Source organism: Vigna radiata, chromosome 1 (genome assembly GCF_000741045.1).
Source record: "Vigna radiata var. radiata cultivar VC1973A chromosome 1, Vradiata_ver6, whole genome shotgun sequence".
Taxonomy (NCBI): Eukaryota; Viridiplantae; Streptophyta; class Magnoliopsida; order Fabales; family Fabaceae; genus Vigna; species Vigna radiata.
The window spans coordinates 28,945,676-28,966,784 of record NC_028351.1 but is presented as its reverse complement, the minus strand read 5'-3'; the positions used below and the strand labels follow the sequence as shown (position 1 = coordinate 28,966,784).

Genomic DNA, 21,109 nt, shown 5'->3' with positions numbered 1-21,109 from the left:
CTCCTGTACTTGGATCAATGAGATATTATGGTATAATAGAAGAGATATGNGAGGTTGATTACACCAAGTTTTTTGTTCTATTGTTCAAATGTAAGTGGTTTGACAATAAGAGTGGTGTGAAAATAGATGAATCGGGTACCGAGACGAACCGTTTATCATGGTACATCAAGCATCTCAGGTTTTTTATGTCAAAGATCCTGCGTCTGACCATTGGTATGTCGCTCTTCAAGGCAAAAGTTAACGAAGACAATCTGATTGATATTCATATTGCTGACAACCATTCATTTCAAACTATAACAAATTTGGATGACCAATCTCTAGTTGACGACGATGCACATGCAATTCGGTCAGATCATGATGAGGGAATATACATATGATGAATCCATATCTTTATGTATGAATTTTCAATTGCTGTACAAGTATTTTATTAATATCACATAAGTTTTCCTTTTATATATATCCTATGATTACTATTACATATTTTGTTAAATTATATGATATTACATAAGTCTTTTATTAATATTTCATGTTGCTATTTATTTTGACAGATATATGGCTGATCATCCACATTCTTCAGGGGATGAGGCTCCCCGTACCAGATCCACTAGAGGACCCACTAGGATGAAACAACTTTTGATTTTAAAGAATAGTGGTGAAAGAACTCCAGTGAATGTGAACGTCATCACAGGTGTGGGAACTGGCCCCTATGCAGATGACTTCCGATCATACCTTGGAGTAGTGGCACGTGATAGGATTAGTATTCTCACTCCATCTTTTGATCATTTGTCCGAGGTTGATCGGAACATTATATGGAACGATATATTGGTAAGTTAGTTAATATCATTTGAATTAAAATTTGTTTATATTGATAATTTTGTACTGATACAACTTTATTATGTTTATTTCAGCTGACATTTGACATTCCAAATGTCGCAACAGTTAGAAATAAGTGTTTGTCAACTGTTGTTGAAAACTTCAGAAACTTTAAAAGTAAGTTGACATCAAGATATATCTTTGGACACCTTAAACATAAGTCTCCATGTAGTTCATATAAGTCCATTGATGAGGAGACTTGGCGTCTTTTTAAAGAGAGTCGGATGTCAGAGAAATGACAGGTTAGTATAGTTGATATTATTCAATTCCTAATTAACAAATATATATCATATGAACTAATTAATTAATGTGTATGTGANAGGCAATTAGAAGCAAAGCACAAGGAACAAGTGCTCATAACAAAAACCCCCACCTATTATCTCGTAGTGGGTATAGGAAGCTTGAGGAGAAAATCTTCAAGCAAAAGGCAAATGCTAGACCACCGTCTCAGGGTGGTAGCCCCCCTCAGCCTCCTTCTCCACCTTCTAGACATGAAAAATGGAAGTTGGCTCGTATGAGACCATCGGGCACCTACTCTTCCGACACTGCACGGGAAGTTTCTGAAAGAATTGTAAGTTACCACTGTTCCTAAAATAATAAGTATTGTAATTATGCATACTACATTGAACTTTTTAAAGAATAATGGTGTTTTGTAATGTTACAGGACTCCTTGGTTGAGCAGAGCTACCAAGGTCAATTCACTCCGGAGGGTCACCAAGATATTCTTGCTGCTGCGATTGGACGACCTGAGCACCCTGGACGTGTACGTGCTGCTGGTCCTGGAGTAGGAATTAAAGATTATTTTGGGAGCTCTTCTCGTCAGCCTTCATATGCATACAGTGAAGCACAAAGAGAAAGGATGACAGAAGAGATCACAAAAAAGGTACGGGCGGACCTTACAGAGGAGATCACAAACAAGGTTAGATCAGAGCTCGGGGCTGAATTATTTAGTGAGTTCAGCTCCATGTTCCAGCAGCAGTTGGAGACCTATGGCATGAACCCGGTGCCATCTCCTGTACAGGAACAGGAACATGTTGTGCCTCCCACAAGTAAACTTAATAAACATTTATGTGCAATTATTTCTATCTTTTGTATAATCTAACATTTACTCTGACAGGGGATGACATGGACGATGGTAGTCCATCTCTACTATACATTTTAGACGATACCGAGATGGTCCTGGTAGCTCGTGGAACACTGTTTAGGTCAGCGATTGTTGTTCATGGTATGCAACTATTAGAGAATGAGGTGAAGGTCTCAATGGACGAAATGACCATACCAGATGCCTCAATTCCTCTAGCCACAGAAGATATTTTCACTGTGGAACAAGCATTGAAGTCCTTTATCGTTTGGCCTAAACATTTGGTTGGTTCAGTTTCTGACCCCTCGGTATGAAATTATTCTTTACACTTCTCAATTTTAAAGGTTATTGATGTCAAAACTTATCTTATTTTTTTCATGTAACAACAGACGCAAGCACAGGAGAAGATTCCTCTATCTGAGGATGATCCTCTTGCTTCATTGCATCTACTTGCTGACATCCTTGAAGATAAGCCTTTGGAGGTTGAGAATGATGCTAATGTATTTGGGACAGGCTCTGAGGTCCCAATATACCTTCATAGCCAAGATGTCAGTGAGCTTGCATCGGGAACACAAGAGTTGAATATTTCAATTATTCAACTATGGATTATGTAATTCTATGAGCAATTATTTATATATAAAATTGATTTATATATCAAGTATCCTTATATCAAAGTTAATTTTTGATTTCAGGTATATGTCTAGGGTCAGTAACAAGTTGGGGCGTTTTGATGATTATGGATTCATTGATCCCCAATCAATTCATGAATCAAATGATTTTGATCAGATCAACACAAATCTGATAAGAAGTTTTGGAAGCGGCAAGAAAATATACTTTTTGCCTTATATATCCGGGTAAGTAAACTTTATTAACATAATAAAGTTCCATATGTGATTTTAATATATAATAGTTAAGTTATTATGAATTTCAGGCGCCATTGGCAGCTTCTTGTTATGTTTATGCAAGAGAACTATGCTTTGTGGTTCTGCTCGTTGCACAGGCCTCCTCCCACACATCTCAGACAAGAAATTGATTGATAAGAACCTCAATGTTTGGACTTTCTTTGTTATATAAATGAATGCTAAAACCTTTTTTTATATATAGTTATAGTCCAACAAGTATGATGATGGTTGGGAGATCAATTGCTAACAGTAGAAAGATTGCTTGGATTTCTCTCAAGGTTTGACATATGNTAAAGCCATACTTTGTTATAGTTGTTTTATTTTAATGTTATTCACTAACTAATTACAACTGTGATGGTATATTGTAGTGTAACAGACAAAATGGGTCATATGAGTGCGGATACTATGTAATGTATTGGATGACCCATATTGTTCGTTCTCACATCACAAGAGGTTGGGAAACGGTAATATTTAACTTTAACAAATTTTGATTTTTTTCCCAAATTTAGAATTCATACACACTAATTAATATGAATTGTCTTGTGCAGAAATTCAAGACTACTACACCAGTTCCTGAGAAGCCACTATTATTCACGAGGAACGCTGCTGCGAAGTATATAGTTAGATTATACAATAGATCTTAGTTACTAGATTTAAACATTGCATTTGATTAGATTGTATTTAATTAGACTTTGTACTTTATTTGATGTTAAAATACATTTCAACATGTGTTTGTTCTGTTGAAAATGAATTTGAACGTGTATTTGATATGCAAGTATGTTTTTGTGGTAGTGGATATCACAAAAACAGACCTGCTATATTAAAAAACTGTAGGGGAATATGCCGTGGTTGTTACCACAACCGCGGTATATAGTGTTCGTTTTTTTTTTTTATGGACCTTTGGCCGCGGTTAGTGCAAGAACCGTGGTCTATTCTTGGGTCTTTTATCGCGGTTCTAACTGCGGCATATACTAGAACAACTTTTTTTTTTTTAAGAAAAAGGGGTTTAGGCAGCGCTTCCTTATACAACCGCGGTATATTCCCTAACCTTTTTACCGCGGTTGTAACCGCAGCCTAAAGTCTCTAACTTACTACCACGGCTGAATATGCTGCGGTTCGTAAACCGCGACGTATAGTGAAAAATAACCGCGGTAAAAGTCTCTCGCTGCACTAGTGGTGCCTTCTTGTCCCTAATGGTTTCCTTTACTTCAGGTTCTTAATCGAGAGACTCCTCCTCCTTCTTCCTTCTTCATTACTCGCGTGTCTCAAATGATCCAACAAGCTCTGCCACAAAGAGATTTGACAAGTCTTTCGATTCTTTAATGGCACATATTATATTCTCAAAGTTGTCGGTTAAAAATCTTGAGATTTTCTCCACTACTTCACTAGTAGTCAATGTTTCTCCGTTCCTTCCAAGATGATTCACCATGGTCTCAACACGAGAGACATACTCTCCAACTCCTTCGGCCTCTTTCATCATTATGCTTTTAAGCTTGCCTTTGAGGGTTTAAAGCCTGACTTGCTTTACATGATTATCTCCTTTATAGGCCTCTACCAATATATCACATGCTTCTTTTGAAGATTTAACATTTGCTATCTTCTCAAAGCTAGACTCATTGACAACTTGGTACAAGACATACATGGTTGTTTTGTCCTTTACTCGTGATTCCCTCAACGGAGCAAGTTAGGCAATCATCTATTCTTCAATGTCTGCTAGTTCTTGGTGTCCATTTTCAACTACTTCCTATACTTCTTAGGAACCAAGGAGGGCCTTCATCTACAAACTCCAGTTATCATAGTTGACGCCTTTTGATAACTTAGGCAGGGGAATATTGTTTGCAAGGTTGGCCATTTCACTCAAACTTTCTAGCTCTCTAACACTTTCTTTAAGCACTTAGATACTTAGGCTCCAACTCTAATGTCAATTTGTTAAGAACCCATCCTTCTTGACAAACATTATTAGTATTATAACTTGTTGTATTTTTACATTGAATATTACATAGACTATTTATGGGAACTTTGACATAGTCTTTTAACTACATGCTTTGATTATAATCATCAGAATTAATGAACTCTATTGTATGCTTTAATCATTACTAGAAGCAGTCATAACCTTTGTAGTTTCTTAAAACAATTAACATAACAACTTATCATTAGATTCAACTAGCTAAGTTTATGAAATAGTTGTAAGCTAGGTCACCTGGCTAAGGATTGAACAACTAAGACCGATTCTTTATTTTCTAGTTTAGTGAAAAAGAGAAACCACTAGGGAGGGAGTAGAGAGAACCATGGCAACAAGCTCAGTTTTTTACATCAGTGGAGAAGGGACTTTACAATCAATTTGCTTGGCACAAGGTACATGTTTTATTTTAGGATCAATTTTGAAAGTGTTATATGATTTTGAAGTGACACTCTTTTTGTTCGGTTTGTGTCTTGAGCTGTTGAAGACGTGTGAGAGATGCAGCGCAATATGTTGTTGTCTATAACAACATTTAAAATAAATTTATGTAGAAATTCTTTGATATTATCTTCCAAAATCATATTTTTAATTTATAGATTAAATATACTTTCATTTGAAAATGTTCAAACATAATTTAAAAAAATAATGGAAACTGAGAATAAACACTAGAGGTTCAAACAGAAATCAAGAAATTATTTGAATCAATACCTTTTATCCGTTGAGCAATCTATTGGCAATGTTTAGTTCAACCATTACAAGTATAGAGTCTATGAGTCTGTTCAAGAATCTCATATAAGCAATTCTCCGTGGTTGCCAAAGTAGCATTGGGCCTAACAAGCCCCAAAAGCCAGCAAAGAATCCTAGACCCAAGCTCGTGTATAATGCTGTATAGAAAACTGAATTGTCATCTTCACTATCAATAGCTGGTTCTTGAGGTTTTTGTATTGTCTCGTCTCCGGGACAACTTTTGTTAAGTTGCTCACCACAAAGATCAATATTTCCTTCAAAACTAGAGGCACCAAAGGTTTCAAAATGTCTCCCCCGAGTGATTCTTCCACTAAGATTATTGTTTGATAGGTCCAACACACCAAGACTATCAATGTTGGGAAGAGTAGAAGGAATATTGCCAGACAAATTATTTCTTGATAAGTCTAGGAATTCCAGCGAACTTAAATTCCCAATTTCAGAAGGAATCTCTCCATGAAAACTGTTTCTTGATAAATTCAAAGAAACCAATCCAAGTAAATATCCAATCTTGTTTGGTATTGTACCCGTCAAATTGTTACTTGAGAGATCAATACTACTTAGAAGAACATCAGGATTCCAAAACACAAAATCATTACCTTTCCACATGAGCAGCACGTTAAAGTCATAAATATTGTAGTTAAATTCATCAGATGAAATTTTTCGTTCCCTTATAATTTGTCTTGTAATTAGGTTCCTTTCTTTCATTGCCGTGAAATTGCTCAGACACGTTGGGATTCCACCAGATAAGTGGTTCATTGAAAGATCCAAAAGATGAATTTTCCCCAAATAACAAATTTCGACAGGAACACTTCCAGTGAAGCGATTTAGTCTCATGGTCAAGATTTTCAACTCTTGTAGATTTTCTCCAATCCATGAGGGTATTCGACCAGACAACAAATTTCGACTCATGTCAAATATAATCAAACTAGCACAACTCTTCAGTGTGAAAGGTAGTTCTCCAGTTAGATTATTGTTTCGCAAGACCAAAGCTTCCAAATTAACAAGACTGCCCATAGACTGTGGAATCTCCCCTGATAATTTATTATTGCTCAAATCAAGAAATTCTAACGAATTTCGATGTTCCCAACAGTCGGGAAGTTCTCCATTTATTTGATTATTTGACAAATCCAAAGTGCGGATATTTGTAGTTCCTATTTGTCCACACACAAAGGAACTTAAATCCGAAATATTATTGTTCGAAAGATCCAATGCATCAACCTGTGACAAAAAGGCCGGAATTTCACCTTCAAGCTGATTTGAATTTAGGATGAAAGCAATTGGTAAATAATCATTATTAAGCTTGATTGGTAAATTCGGAATTCTACCTTTGAGACTGTTGTAAGAAATATTCATGTCACTTATAAATTGTAACTTGTTCCAAAACCATTCTGGTATAAAGTCATCAATCCCAACATCAGAAAGATCTAGAAAGGTTAATTGAGTTTGAGTACGCAACCAACTTGGGAAACTTGGGCCTAACTTGCAAGAAGCTAGTCCTAAACTATCTAGCTGGAATGGTGGAATCCAGGTGTTAGCAAACTTTAGAGATAATGAGTTGTCGGTTAAGTCCAAGAATACCAATTTTGACAAGTTTGTGAGATGCAATTCATTGATATCACCCTTCAAGTAATTTAGTTCTAGGGAAAGATATTCCAACTCATAAAGCAACCCAATAGCTTTTGGTATTCCTCCAGTTAACTGATTGTTGGATAGTTTTAAATTTCTTAAAGATGTAAAGAGTGAAAGATTAGGTAGCATTCCAGTAATCCGGTTAAAAGATAAATCTAGACTTTGAAAGTTGCAGAATGAAGAATTTTGAATGAAGCTAGAAAGTTCCCCACTCAGGTTGTTGTCACTAAGGCGTAATTGTTGCAGAGTGTATATATTCCCAAGAGAAGATGGAATGTCACCTTGTAGTTTGTTAAAAGAGAGGTCAAGATGTTCAAGAGAGTTAATCACTTCCCCAAACCCACTCGGAATAGGAGTTTCTAACAAGTTACCCGGAAGAGAAAGACTTCGAAGATTGGCAGTGTGGTTGAAAATCCAATGAAATATAGCCGTTGTTTTTAATAGATTAGAGGATAGATCAACAGTGAAAAGAGAAGACAGAGACATTTTAATGGAAGCAGGCGGCACAAGAAAGCTTCGGTCAGTAAGGCTGCAATTATTCAGATAAAGTTCTTGTAGTTTGGAGCTGAAGTTGAACAGATACTGAAATATTGATGAAGTCAAAGCATTATCAGAGAGATCAAGGATAGTAAGAGATGTGGAAAAGTTGGAATGAGAACGAAACAAAGATGAAAAATCATTATCAGAAAGATTGCAATTAACTAGCCTCAACTCCCTTAAGTTTGGTAGAAACTCATTGATCATATGACAAGAGGAGCCAAAATCAGGCTGCGACCTCAAGCTAAGCGTTCTTAACGAAGAGAGAGAATACAGCCACTTTGCATCATTAATTTTAGAAAGTCATGGTGTTATTGGTCCATGTGTATAATAAGTAAGAAAAGAAAAATGACCTGGAAATTAAAAGTTTTTGGTGTTTCAAACCGCGGGCTTTATTTTGGAATTTCAGAATTAGAATATCATTTGGGTTGGAGAGAACCCTGGAGAGAGAAGAAGCACCCAGAGTCATGTTACGGTGAGGAGAACCATTGTTTGAGGGAGTTTTGACCGTTTTGGGACCATTGCTATTCACCGAAGGACATTCTGCCACAGTTCCATCGTTTGGAAGCAACGACCACCGAAAGCGCTGTGTTTTCGCCGTTACGCCGTTGTTGGATCGTTATTTTGGGCAATCGTTTGTTGTTCGGTGAGTATGAGTTATTTTATATTTTTTTTACCATTTAGGGGTTTTGTTGTTTTTTGGTAGTTGAATATTGGACTTCTTGTGAGACTTTAGGTTTTATCTTTATGTTTGAATTGGAATTGCTTTAGTCTCTTTTGTTAGTTGAATAGGAAGGTACGTATGTCTGTCATTTTGTGGTGTTGATTCTTGATGCAACGAATTGGAAGAAGATTTAGAATTGCTAACGACTCAGGTTATTTTATTTCTAGCATTCATAGCATTAACATTCCAGGAGATCTCCCTTGCCGATTGAGTATTAAAATTGTATAAGAGTTTAGAATGACTTACAACTCTCAATAATCTAACTCTTTCTGAGTTTCCTCTGTATTAATTGTTCTGCCCTGGTGTTGTCAATTATATGGTCACTCCAAACTGGTATTTTCTTTGTGTTTTGTTCTTAGGTTTTTTTCCTTGCCATTTCCATATATATAAGGAATTATTCCAATCTTAAAGGCACTGGTTTTTGGAGGGGAGTAGCATGGCACGACTTTGTTGCGACATTTTTTATATGATCTATTCGAATTTTAATGGGATATTCTTTTTCTTAACAATTCTTTTGGAATAGTATTTGTTTAAGCACTACCATCAAGCTGGAAAGTAACATGAAAGGGCTACTTCTCAAGATAACCTAATTTCTTTTACTATTATTTTAGATTGCTATAGTTGACCACAGAACATTAAGATTGAGTTGTGATTTGTTTTTTTGCAGCACGGTTTGATTTAGTTTTGTGTCATGACTTCTATCTCGTAAAGTCTGTCGAGCGACTATGTTGTCTCTATTGTTTTTGAAGTCTATAATTTATTATTACCGAAAGAGAAATCCCAAACTAAGATATTTATGTTATTTCTTCGTTTGATTCAGGTGGGCAAGTGTTAAATTGAGAAATTGTATTTGAAGAACATGTTTTACAAGCTTATTGAGAAATTGTTCCTTTCAGCTTTCTAAAAGGAGGTAAGCTATGGATTATGGTTATGGACTTGTTGGTGTTGATTTTATGTTAGATTTAAAGCTTCATTTCACAATCTGCTTAGTAAATAATTTTGTTAAGTTTTTCACCCGATTCATTCTCTTGAATTAAAAGTTACCACTCTAAATATTTGGATATTAATAAGTTTTTTTTTGTGAATTCGAGATTGCAGGATTATGACTGATATTTTGGTAGTTTCGTGACAAGGGTTGAGTTATTATGACAAGCTTGAATGATTAAAGCGGCTTTCGAAATAGTTGAAAGCTTTTGCAGGGGGAGCTTGGTCCAACTTTAAATATTTTATTATTATTATTATTATGATTTCATAATATGAAATGAAAGGGAGTAGGAGAAGATATTCAATAAGAAAAGCATTATATATTAAGAATGGTAACGGGTTTAATAAACAAAAGTTTTCATGACAATGGTATTTTGCATGAATTTTTTTCAAATTAATTTATTATTTTAGCAAATTTGTTTGAAGGAATTGATGTTCTAAACATATTTTTTATGTTCATAAAATTTGCATTGTATTACATTAAATAATATTTAAGATACCATTAATTTCTCCTGATTATGAACCTCCTAAGGTGCAGAATTAAACTCAGTTCTTGGATGATTGTTGCATGCATGATTTGGTATCATCACCTAGCTTTTAGGTAAATCTAAATTGGCTTTGTTTGTTCACTTGGCGTATTATTATTTTTTTCTGAACTCTACCAATAAATCAAGTTTGAAACTCTAAGTCTTATCGAATTTATCAATGTTTTGATTTGACGTTATCTCGCTTAGTAAATAGTTTTACTGTGAACTTTATGTAGGAAACTCTACCAATATTGTGTGCTCAATTTCCTACATTTCCATAAAAATTTCTTCTGTTATTGATGATTTGAATTATTGATATTTGAATCTCAGATTATTGATCAGAGTTTTGAAAACTACACCTACCATATAACGACGTGTTCAAAGTGCTTCAGAATAAGGCTGAAAAGAACTGAGCCAATGCTGGTTGATTAATGATTGTCAGGCACTCCTTGAATTCTTTGTTTCATGAATGAACACTCGTATTACAATCCTATTGCAACAAAAATTAATCTAATAAATAAGGTCTTAGAATCATTTTTATAGCATAAATTTTCAACTATAGATGTATAACTTACAATCTTTGTGATTAGTTTTTATGGATACATATATTTATGTATGTAATGGACTACAAAGTAATGTGTAATAATTAGTTATCATTAAGTATTGAGGCTTTGTGGAATTATATAAATTTTTTCGACTTTTTTATTTACTCACTAAAATATCTTAATTATCTAAAATACATTGTATTGACACTTCTTGTACGTCTTGTTTATCTTTTCTAGTTTGATAAAATATTGAATTTTTCTTAGTTATCTAATATATCATTAAAATTTTGTTTTCATAGTAGTTATAATTATCAAATCTGGATACAAATTTTTAAATTTGTTATAACTTAATCTTCACCATTTTTTTTAAAAGTGTTTTTACTTTTGATTAAAAAATTACAATTTGTAATTACAGTTTTTTATTATCAGTTTCAATAGATTTTAAATATCCTATCTTAAATTGTTTAAAAATTGGATTTGGATTAGTGCTGCTTCAATTTGTTATACCTGAAAATATAAAATTAATATTAGAGAAGAAATTGTCACAAACTTTGTAAGGGGTGTTTGGATCATCTGCAGAAAACATAATATTATAACTTCCAAACCATTGAAGTTTATGCACACAAGAGTCAACTGTGAAAATGACATTGATTTTTAAGTGAACTAATTTTTTTTTTAAAACTTATTGGACATACAAGTGATTTTCAGGCATTGATTATCACATTTATATCGAACTCCATGGCCAAGGAATAATTCTTTGTAAAACACATTGTGCAGAAACAACACTGGGAGCAAAGGCCAAATAAGTGGGGAGTTTAGGCAAAGTTTATGCACACAGGGGTCAACTGTGAAAATGACATTGATTTTTAAGTGAACTAATTTTTTTTAAGATTTATTAGACATACAAGTGATGTTCAAGCATTGATTATCACATTTATATCGAACTCCATGGCCAAGGAACAATTCTTTGTAAAACTCATTGTGCAGAAACAACATTGGGAGCAAAGGCCAATTAAGTGGGGAGTTCAGGCAAAGTTTCTGCACATGTGGGTCAACTGTGAAAATGAGATTAATTTTTAACTGAACTAACTTTTTTAAAGATTTATTAGACATACAAGTGATGTTCAAGCATTGATTATCGCATTTATATCGAACTCCATGGCCAAGGAATAATTCTTTATAAAACTCATTCTGCATAAACAACATTGGGAGCAAAGGCCAATTAAGTGGGGAGTTCAGACAAAGTTTCTGCACACAGTGGTCATATGTTAAAATGACATTGATTTTTAAGTGAATAATTCTTTTTAAGACTTATATGACATACAAGTGATGTTTAGGCATTGATGATCACATTTATATCGAACTCCATGGCCAATGAACAATTCTTTGTAAAACTTATTATGTAGAAACAACACTGGGAGCAAAGGCCAAATAAGTGGGGAGTTCAGGCAAAGTTTTTGCACAGACATGTCAACTTTCAAAATGGCATTGATTTTTTAATGAACAATTTTTTTGTTAGCACTTATTGGACATACAAATGATCTTTAGTAATTGATTATCATATTTATATCCAACTTCAACCCCAACGAACTATTCTTTGTAAAACTTTGAAATTGCATTGATTTTCAAGTGCACAATTTAATTATTTTTACTACTTATCGGACATTTAGCTCTTGTTGAGCCAATTAATATGACACTTAAGGCAATTACTTTACACATGTTCATCAACACAATCCATGCCATTTAGTTCTTAAGTGCAATTTTTTTTTTCAACATTTAATCAACATACAACCCTGTATATACCACATTCAACACACATAATAAGATAGATTTCGTGAGGACTGCAGGAAAAATGTCCTACACAATAAATGGTCATTATTCTATTCAACCCTATCATAATGAACACCAAATATAACACATTGATCATTCTTAACTTCAAATTTCATTATCAATAAATGTTACGAATAAATTTCTTTGATGATTTGTAACAAAAAATATGTACATTCAAACTTAATCAATACAATTTTAAATAGTGATAAAAGATTGCATGTCCTTGTTACACTACTCCTTCTATGATGGACAATTGCAGATTCTCCCCTGAAAACTTTGTAATCTTTTATGGTTGTGGAAATGGATTCATCAGGTTATGTCCACATTGGACTACTCTTGCTTCTATTTCACATGCAAGTTTCTCAATTTAACTTTTCAAAACAAAATTCTCCTCCACCATCTCATTTTTCTCCATAGTGACCTGCCCAATTCAGATAATATCATGAATTTCTCACTATAATCATATTCAAAAAGAAAGATTTATTCGAAATCATGAATTACAACATAAATTACCATGTCATTCTTATTTTACTTTCTATGCTTACAAAATCCAAATAAATTACAAACAAAACATCCATCTGCTTCATAAATTATAACACCATAATTACTATTCTTTTTCCTTTTAAACCTTTACAGAATACCCCTCTTTATATTCATCATCATCAAGGAAAGCACTAAATTCAACTTTTCTTTAACTAAATTACCCCAAACCTTAATATTTATAAAATTGATTCAAAGCCAACCTTAATATCTATCATCCCTATTCCCTTTTTCATATTATAACCCTTGATTAGTACAATCCAATAACATCACCAGAACAAATACTCTCAACTGAATAAATACGCTCATACAATAATTTATTCAATATCAATTACACAACAAAATTTCTATAATTAAGAGACATCAAACTTAACCATCGAAAACAGAATCAAAAGCTAAAAGTAGTTTAGCTCCCCATACATGGTTCAAAACTTCTCCAAATAAAATGGTTAGTTAACCATCAAGATTTTGGTAAGATGGATTTATCATTTTCTACACATATTTTTACAACATCAAAATCTTGATGGTAACTCACCATATTTCCATCTCACCAAAGATTTTCATACAATCCATCAATTCATCCATGCAAAATTCATCAACCAACCAAAACACCCAATTTTTGTATTTGATAAAAATTAAGTTGAAACTCCCTTATTTTCCATCCCATTTCACAATCCAATCCATCAAAAACTTCATATAAATGTATATCAACATGGTAGAACGAAAATCCACCATCAATCCAACATTTATTCATCAATTTTCACAATAAAGGTGTGTGGACATGATTATTAATTTTTTTAATAGGAAACATGTATTCAGAACAAAGTTTACCTTCATGTGAAGAAGTCATAACTAAACTCCCCACTTATTTGAACTATGGTACCAGTTTTGTACTAAACTTGCATTTCTTGTTTTTGAAGTTCATTCTTTGACTAAGGATGTATGTTTTATGCATGGTAGAGCATCTTTGGTGAAAATAAAGGTGCGTTTTTCCTAAGTCAAATGAAACATAATAGAAAACTTAAGTCAAAATAACCAACCATAATCACTAACCAAAAAAATTCAAACTTTGCAGCAAAAAACAACATAAATACGAAAATGTTCAACAAAAATTCAAACCACAATTAACCATACCACGAGAAACAACCAAATAATTAAACAAACCCTAAATGCCCAAAATTTAAAAAAAAAAAAACGAAAACCCACTGAACCAAAACAATGCTTTACTGAAACAAACGGAAAAAAGCTTCAAAAAACACCTCCAATGGCGGTTTCGGGTAAGTTCGCTCCAAACAGCGGAACGAAAACGCGTATATGCAGTTTCGGTTAACGACGACACTTCGACAACCTTCAAACACCGTCAACACTGGTGACCCTTGTGGGGAGATGGAAGCTTGTCGGTGGGTGGGAGAGAGGACAGGTTCTCAAGAAGGCTCTGGCACAAATAAGGTTCTCTTTTTTGAAATGAGTCCAAATGAATCCTGCCTTTCAAAACCCCTACAGCCTTCATTATCCACCTCATTTTCATTTTTTTAAAACATAAAACACATGGACCAATTAACATATGACACGTGTCCGGTGTCAAAAATTTGTCAAATTTAGGTGTTAAAGTATCATTATCCAAAAAGTAATAAAATAAACATGACACACGGACTCTTTAACTCTCTAATAATTTTCATCGAACTTTGATATTCTTTAAATAAATATTTGACCATATAAAAAAATAAAAACTAAAAATAAAATATTAACCGACTCGATAAAAATAACTATTTCATTATCTCTATCATATATCAACAAAATAAAATAATAAAATAATATGGTACTTAAATAAATAAAAAATTAAAATTACCGATTTCTATTTTATTTCTATTAAAAATTAAACTAAATATTTATTAAAGTGTAATGCAAATTCTAGAAGAATGTAGAAGCACCTTAGAAAATAGAATTCTAGAAATATCCCATCTAGAAGGATTCTAGAATGATGTATAAAAATATGTAGGGATACTTATCCATTAGATTTATCTAGATATGTTTAGAATTATAAGAATGTTTTAGAAAACTCTAGAAGATGAATAATGACCCTTAGATTAATGTTGTGGTGGCAAGATCCTAACCATTGGTTAAGGAGGTGCCACTAGTATAAATAGGGGTGATTGGATCATTTGTAAGCAAGCCAAATAAGAAGCCAACATCTACAATAACTAAGACAACTAATACACTTCTTCCAACTACTACTTCTACATCCTACTATCTCTACATTTTCTCTACCTCATCAACTACTCCTTTCACAACCTCAATATACTAACAATATTACTAGACTCAAACTAATAAAATAAGACTCAAATAAAATTACTAATAAATCACTAAAATTTAAGTTTATCCTAACAAAACTTTCCAATAAACTTAAATTTTTAATCCTTTATTTAGCTTTTCATGTATATCATCCCAGTCTTGTTTCTTTTAATCATATTCGAGTTCTTCTTTTTCTTTATGGCCTTCTTGTCTTGTACCTTGGTTGACCTCTCTAATGCTTTGGTTGACTTTGTTACACTCGACTTCTCAATAACCTTGACCAATTCGTTTCTGACCTGCCTATTTAAAAAGCTTTTTTGCTTGTGTGGCGACGAAGTTGGCAAGGGAACTAGCAGCTGTAACACCCCGGCAACTTATAGGGACTGTTGACTGCCCCCATCCCAGAATTACTCCAGGCTAAGCACGCTTAACCATGAAGTTCTTATGGGTTAGGCTACCGAAAAGCAAATGCATTTTGGTGATATGAGTAGCCAAATCAATTCCTTTAAGTCATCCTTCAACCGTATAGTCTCATACCTATATAGTCTCATACCTATACAGTCTCTAGATCCCTCTCATTCCGATGTATGTTCGATTCGTCCATGTACCCCTTCCACTGGAAGCCTGCTAGGAGCCGCTCCTTGTCCGTGCCCCCTGCACCATGCCTCTTGCACCGGCGATCACTCTCCGCCCTCGTCAGTATCCGGGTGTCACATGCCCACCAGCTTCCGTCTGGTTCGTCCTTGAACCACACCGTACTGGGAGAACTTGGCTCTGATACCATTTGTAATGCCCCGACAACTTACAGGGACTGTTGACTGTCCCCACACATCAACACGAGGCTTTCCAGTGTGCTTTGCCCTCACTCACACACTTTCCGAGAAAACTTCCCGGAAGCTCACCTATCCCATAACTACTCTAGGCTAAGCATGCTTAACCATGTAGTTCTTATGAGTTAGGCTACCGAAAAGCAAATGCATTTGTTGATATGAGTAGCCAAATCAATTCCTTTAAGCTATCCTAGAGACTGTATAGGTATCGGACTATACAGTTGAAGGATAGCTTAAAGGAATTGATTTGGCTACCCATATCAACAAATGCATTTGCTTTTCGGTAGCCTAACTCATAAGAACTGCATGGTTAAGCGTGCTTAGCCTAGAGTAATTATGGGATGGGTGACCTTTCGGGAAGTTTTCTCGGAAAGTGTGTGAGTGAGGACAAAGCACACTAGAAAGCCTCGTGTTGATGTGTGGGGGAAATCAGCAGTCCCTGTAATGATTGGCCCACCTAATGGAGTGTTAGAAAAGATGAGCTTTGTTTCTCAACACCAAGAGGGGGGATGAATTGGTGTTTTATAAAAATGATCGCTTTTGAAATCTTTTTCACAAATAGTATGAGTCATTAAACCTTTCTTGAACAACAAGCAAAAATGTATGCAATGTAACATTTTACGTATTCGAATAAAGATAGCATGCAATCCATTAATGCTGAGAGATAGGGAGAAGAAAATTCAAACTTTGAGTTTATATTGGTTCGGTATCAACTGCCTACATCTAGTGTCCTTTCAATCAACCCGAGATTGAAAGCCAATTGCACTATAAAGATCTGTGTTTTTACGACAAGGGCTTTACAGTGACCACACTGTAAAAATGTAAATCACCTCTCTAACTCACTAATCTAATATAACCAAATACAAAATACTTGCAGCAAGAACAATCATCTTCTAGAGTCACCCCTTTGAGAACTCTCTCAAAGTACAAGAACTCCTCGTTCTTCTTCCTAGAAACACGCATAGGGCAAAAACAACAACACACAATGTTTAATCTTCTCCTAATGACAGAGCAAGCACCTAAATTGTGCAAAAAGATCAAACTTTTCAAATCAAACAATCTTGTCTCTCAAGAAATCTTCAAGACTAGTACACCACGTCAAGTTCTTGTTTCTTGGAGCATTTGATCACCTCTGTAAAACTTCACAACTCAATCTGAATCAGATATGAAAATTTTAATCTCAATTGTCTTACAGAAATTCAAGTAATGTGTTTATATATAGTGTTAGCCAAATCTGAGACATTTTAATCGATTACTCTATTAATCTAATCTATTAGTTTAAAACCTGTAACAGATTAACAATAATCAAAACAATTAATTGAATGTTCAATTAATGTAATTGATTTGCATTTAATGCTTATTCAACACATTTAAAGATATGACCGTTGAAACAGTTATGACAAACATGAAACAGTTTTCAAATCTTTAACAGACTTTTATTGAATACATAATCCATTTAATCGATTAAGCTTCAACACTTAGCACATTTTTAAAAAAACTTTTCTTTCCCAAATTCATCACAGCCCACTTGAAAAAAATATATGTGCAAACACACGAGTTTTAATCAATTTACCAATGTTAAATTGCTTCAAATTTTTCAATTCCTTCCTAACATTGCAACCAAGGCTTTCTTAAATTTTTTAACTCCTAAGAGCATAACATTGGCACACAAGTATATCTAGAGCATATTAGTAGTCATGACTAAGCTCAAAAGTCTTCTGTCAAGGCAGAAGTTACTCACACTCACACTTTTTAAATTAAAATGCTGCTCAATTGTTTTTATTTTCCCTAAACTAGGGCTAAGGTTATTTTAACCTTCTTACTGGCACGCCAATGTCTTGCCCCTCATTTCAATTACAAACTAATCAACTTTGTCAATCAAACAACTTCATACACGGCTGGCACAAGAACATCAAATATATTCAAGAACAATGTAATTCAGAATGAATTTTTAAATGTACAACTTATCTCAACCTCGATAGCCCTTGACGATGGTAGCCTTTGTAGAGCACGACAGCGACAAAACCCCACAACGACCCCTCCAATGAAGTCCCTCAACCAAGATCGTTCAACATAGAACGAACCCGAGACCACTAGCCCTCAACGCAACAACCAACCCCACATAATTGCAATTCTCCTCACGTAGCCATCAACGAAACAACCCTCCTTGCATAACAACCCGTATGAAACAAGGACAACGAACCTCAGCCCAAGAATCCCCAAACCAAGACGCACTGTGAAGGAACCGTGATCAACGAACCAATGACCTGTCCACCGCAAATGTTCCAATCTTCTAACCGAGAAAGGGAGAGAATATAATGATTGGGGAAGAAAGGGTATGCAACACCAACGAAGAGGGAAGAAAGGGAGACCATTTTCTGAATATGAATTTGGGGAAGGAAAACCTCAGTTTGAAACTTAAGTCACCGAGACCATTACAGATGGCTCACAGGGCTTTCCTAATTTATGTCAACAGCTCAATATCAACAGCTCAAAGGTCGTTCATAATATACTGTCGATAAATTGGACTTTCCTGTAGTGTTTGTTTTTAATATATTTAATCATTCTAAACTCATCAATTTAATTTTATAAATATATTTATACTATGAGGTTTCAACCAATTATATCTTATATTTATTCATTTATATTTAGACCATTCTAAGTCATGGTTCACTCAAAGATAAATCTCATTTTCATTCATTAAAGAAACAAAATTCTCTATATACTGGGTTGTCGACTCGTTAGATGTTTGTATCCTGTTATCACTACAATTCCTTTTCGAATCTACTCTTATTTACAAGAAAAATGATATTTTAACACCAATTTTTGACACCATTTTGACACTGCACACGTGTCAAAATATGATTGGACGATTTCAAATTAAAAAAAGGATCCCGATATTTTAACACTCCAAATTTGACACTATTTTAACAACGCCACGTGTCGGCTTCTGATTGGGCGTTTAATTTTTTTTAAAAATTCAAAAAAAGTGACGTAATTAATTAGGAAAAGGTTTGAAATATTTGTTTATGAGTTTGCCCTTGGCCAGATTCATGTGAAATTAAAGTTCTCTTTCTTCCCTGTTTCATCAGTTGTTGAGGTTCTCCGAGAGGTTTGTTCTCTTCCCTTACGGTCTTCCGAAATCGTTTTGGGCTTCGTTTTTGTCATCTCACTATCCTTGGTCCTTGTGGTTGCCCTGTTGGCCTTCCTTATCGGTGTGGGTGTTGCGGTGATTGCATCTCTTGGTTGTTGGTGTGTTCTTGTTGCGAAATGGCGAGTTCTTCGACCCAGGTAAGCGCGTTAATCTTTGGTTGGTTTGTGGTGTTGAGCATTTGGTATTTGGAGTTTGGGTTTTGTGTGTTTTTTTTATGTAGGGTTTTGAAGTTGTGGTTTTTGGAATGTGTATGCAGTTGACGGTTCGTCACTCGGTTTCCACCAAGTTCATATGTAGTTTGAACAAACGATTGAGAAAGGAGCACCGATCAGTTATTGCGGGCACTCCTTTTCGGTGGTTTCTTGATTTGACTGATAATATTAAAGTTGGTAGGAAAATCTTGAGTGAGTTAGTGCCTAAATGGGTGGATTCAAGTGGTGGTTTTATAATTGCAGAGAAACTTGTGCCTATGAATGAAAAAGAATTTTGTATAGGTTTGGGGTTGAGTTTAGATGGGAAAGATATTGATTAAAGGCCCAGATGGGAAGAAGTAGTTGTGTGAAATACATTGGCAATAGAACAACAAATTTGAAATTGGTTTACAAAAGTTTGATGAAGAAAGTAAAAACCATTCCTTGTTCTCCTTTTTGTAGCTTGTACATATTGGTTGGTATTTGTGAGATATTAATTCCAACACGTAATGGGAGAGTGTTTCCCAAATTATTTGAAATTTTTGATAATTTAAATGATTTGGCTAAATATAGTTGGGGAAGTATAGTGTATCGATTTTTGGTACGTGGTTTGAACAAAGCATCGGATGCTTTGAAGAAACGAAATGTCAAAACGAACGTTTATGTCGATGGTTGTATTTACATGTTGCAAGTAAGTTATTTTTATTCATTTAGAATATTGTAATTCAATTCGGTGTTGTGGCATACATTGTTCATTTGAGTAAAAATTAACATGATAAAATTTTTGTAGGTATGGTTTTGTGAGAATTTGATTCCTCCCAAAGGTGCTATAGAAAAAAATCCAAGAATATTGCATTGGATGAATATAGATTTAGGAGACAACGTAGTGAAAGGAGGTTTGGAAAGTGGTCTGGTATGTGGTATGTTGTGAGAGTGATATTTGTTATTATAAATGTGTTTGTAGTATGATTTGAATTGTTGAATTTCAGGTTAATGATGTTGTTGATAATGATTTTGGTACGTTGAAGGAAGAAAGTGTTCTTAAGGATGAACCAAGACTAAAAATGAAAGATGACAAGGCATCCGCAAAGAAGGTACTTAAGAGAAAACGCAGAGAGAGTTTTATGCAAACTGTACACCAACAACAAATTTTAGTTGCAGAACTTAAAAAGAGGGTTTCTGTGTTGGAGGAAGAGGTGGCATTTGAGAAAGCTAGACGAAGAAGACCAGAGGATGGTGGACAGAGTGTGCCTTGTGAAGAACCGTCAATGTCCCCGAGAGTGTTCTCCCTGGGTGGCATCACTCCTCCAATGAAGACATATGTCAGGATGGGGTCACGAAGGCGTTACAAGAGTAGAGCACTTCAGACTCCTTATGTTGGATTGCTTAGGATAAAGAATGACTGATATTTGTAAATTTTATTTTAGATATTGTAATATGTAGATTATTTAGCATGAACAAATGTTTTGTAATTTGGTTAGTTTTTTGTTGAACGTTTTAAACATGGAAGTTGCCTTTATTAAGATATCTTTATTGTAAATGGGATATGATGTTTCGTTTGAATTGTTAATGAACAAACTTTGATGTATTTGAATGATGAATGAAACAATTATTTATGACATAGGTAAGAAATGTGTTTTTTGACATAGGGAGAAATTGATGCAGCAAAAAAACCTGTTGTAATCGTTTACAACAGACTTGTAAACGATTACGCGAGCTGATTCTGTGTTTTGGACACAAAGTTGACCACAGGGAGCCATGTT

The 21,109-nt window shown here is 34.4% G+C and overlaps 1 protein-coding gene across 1 annotated transcript; it reads right to left on the bottom strand.

The window, feature by feature from the left end:
• Positions 1–5,527: 5,527 nt before the first annotated feature.
• On the bottom strand, positions 5,528–7,936 carry LOC106760878 (LRR receptor-like serine/threonine-protein kinase GSO1). The gene has a single exon (XM_014644318.1). The coding sequence runs from the start codon at positions 7,934–7,936 to the stop codon at positions 5,528–5,530; it is 2,409 nt and encodes an 802-aa protein (XP_014499804.1).
• Between the last annotated feature and the right edge of the window lie 13,173 nt (positions 7,937–21,109).

What these genes read in the sequence shown, in the direction of transcription:
- LOC106760878 (XM_014644318.1), bottom strand. Translation starts at nt 7,936, where the DNA reads ATGATCAATGAGTTTCTACCAAACTTAAGGGAGTTGAGGCTAGTTAAT.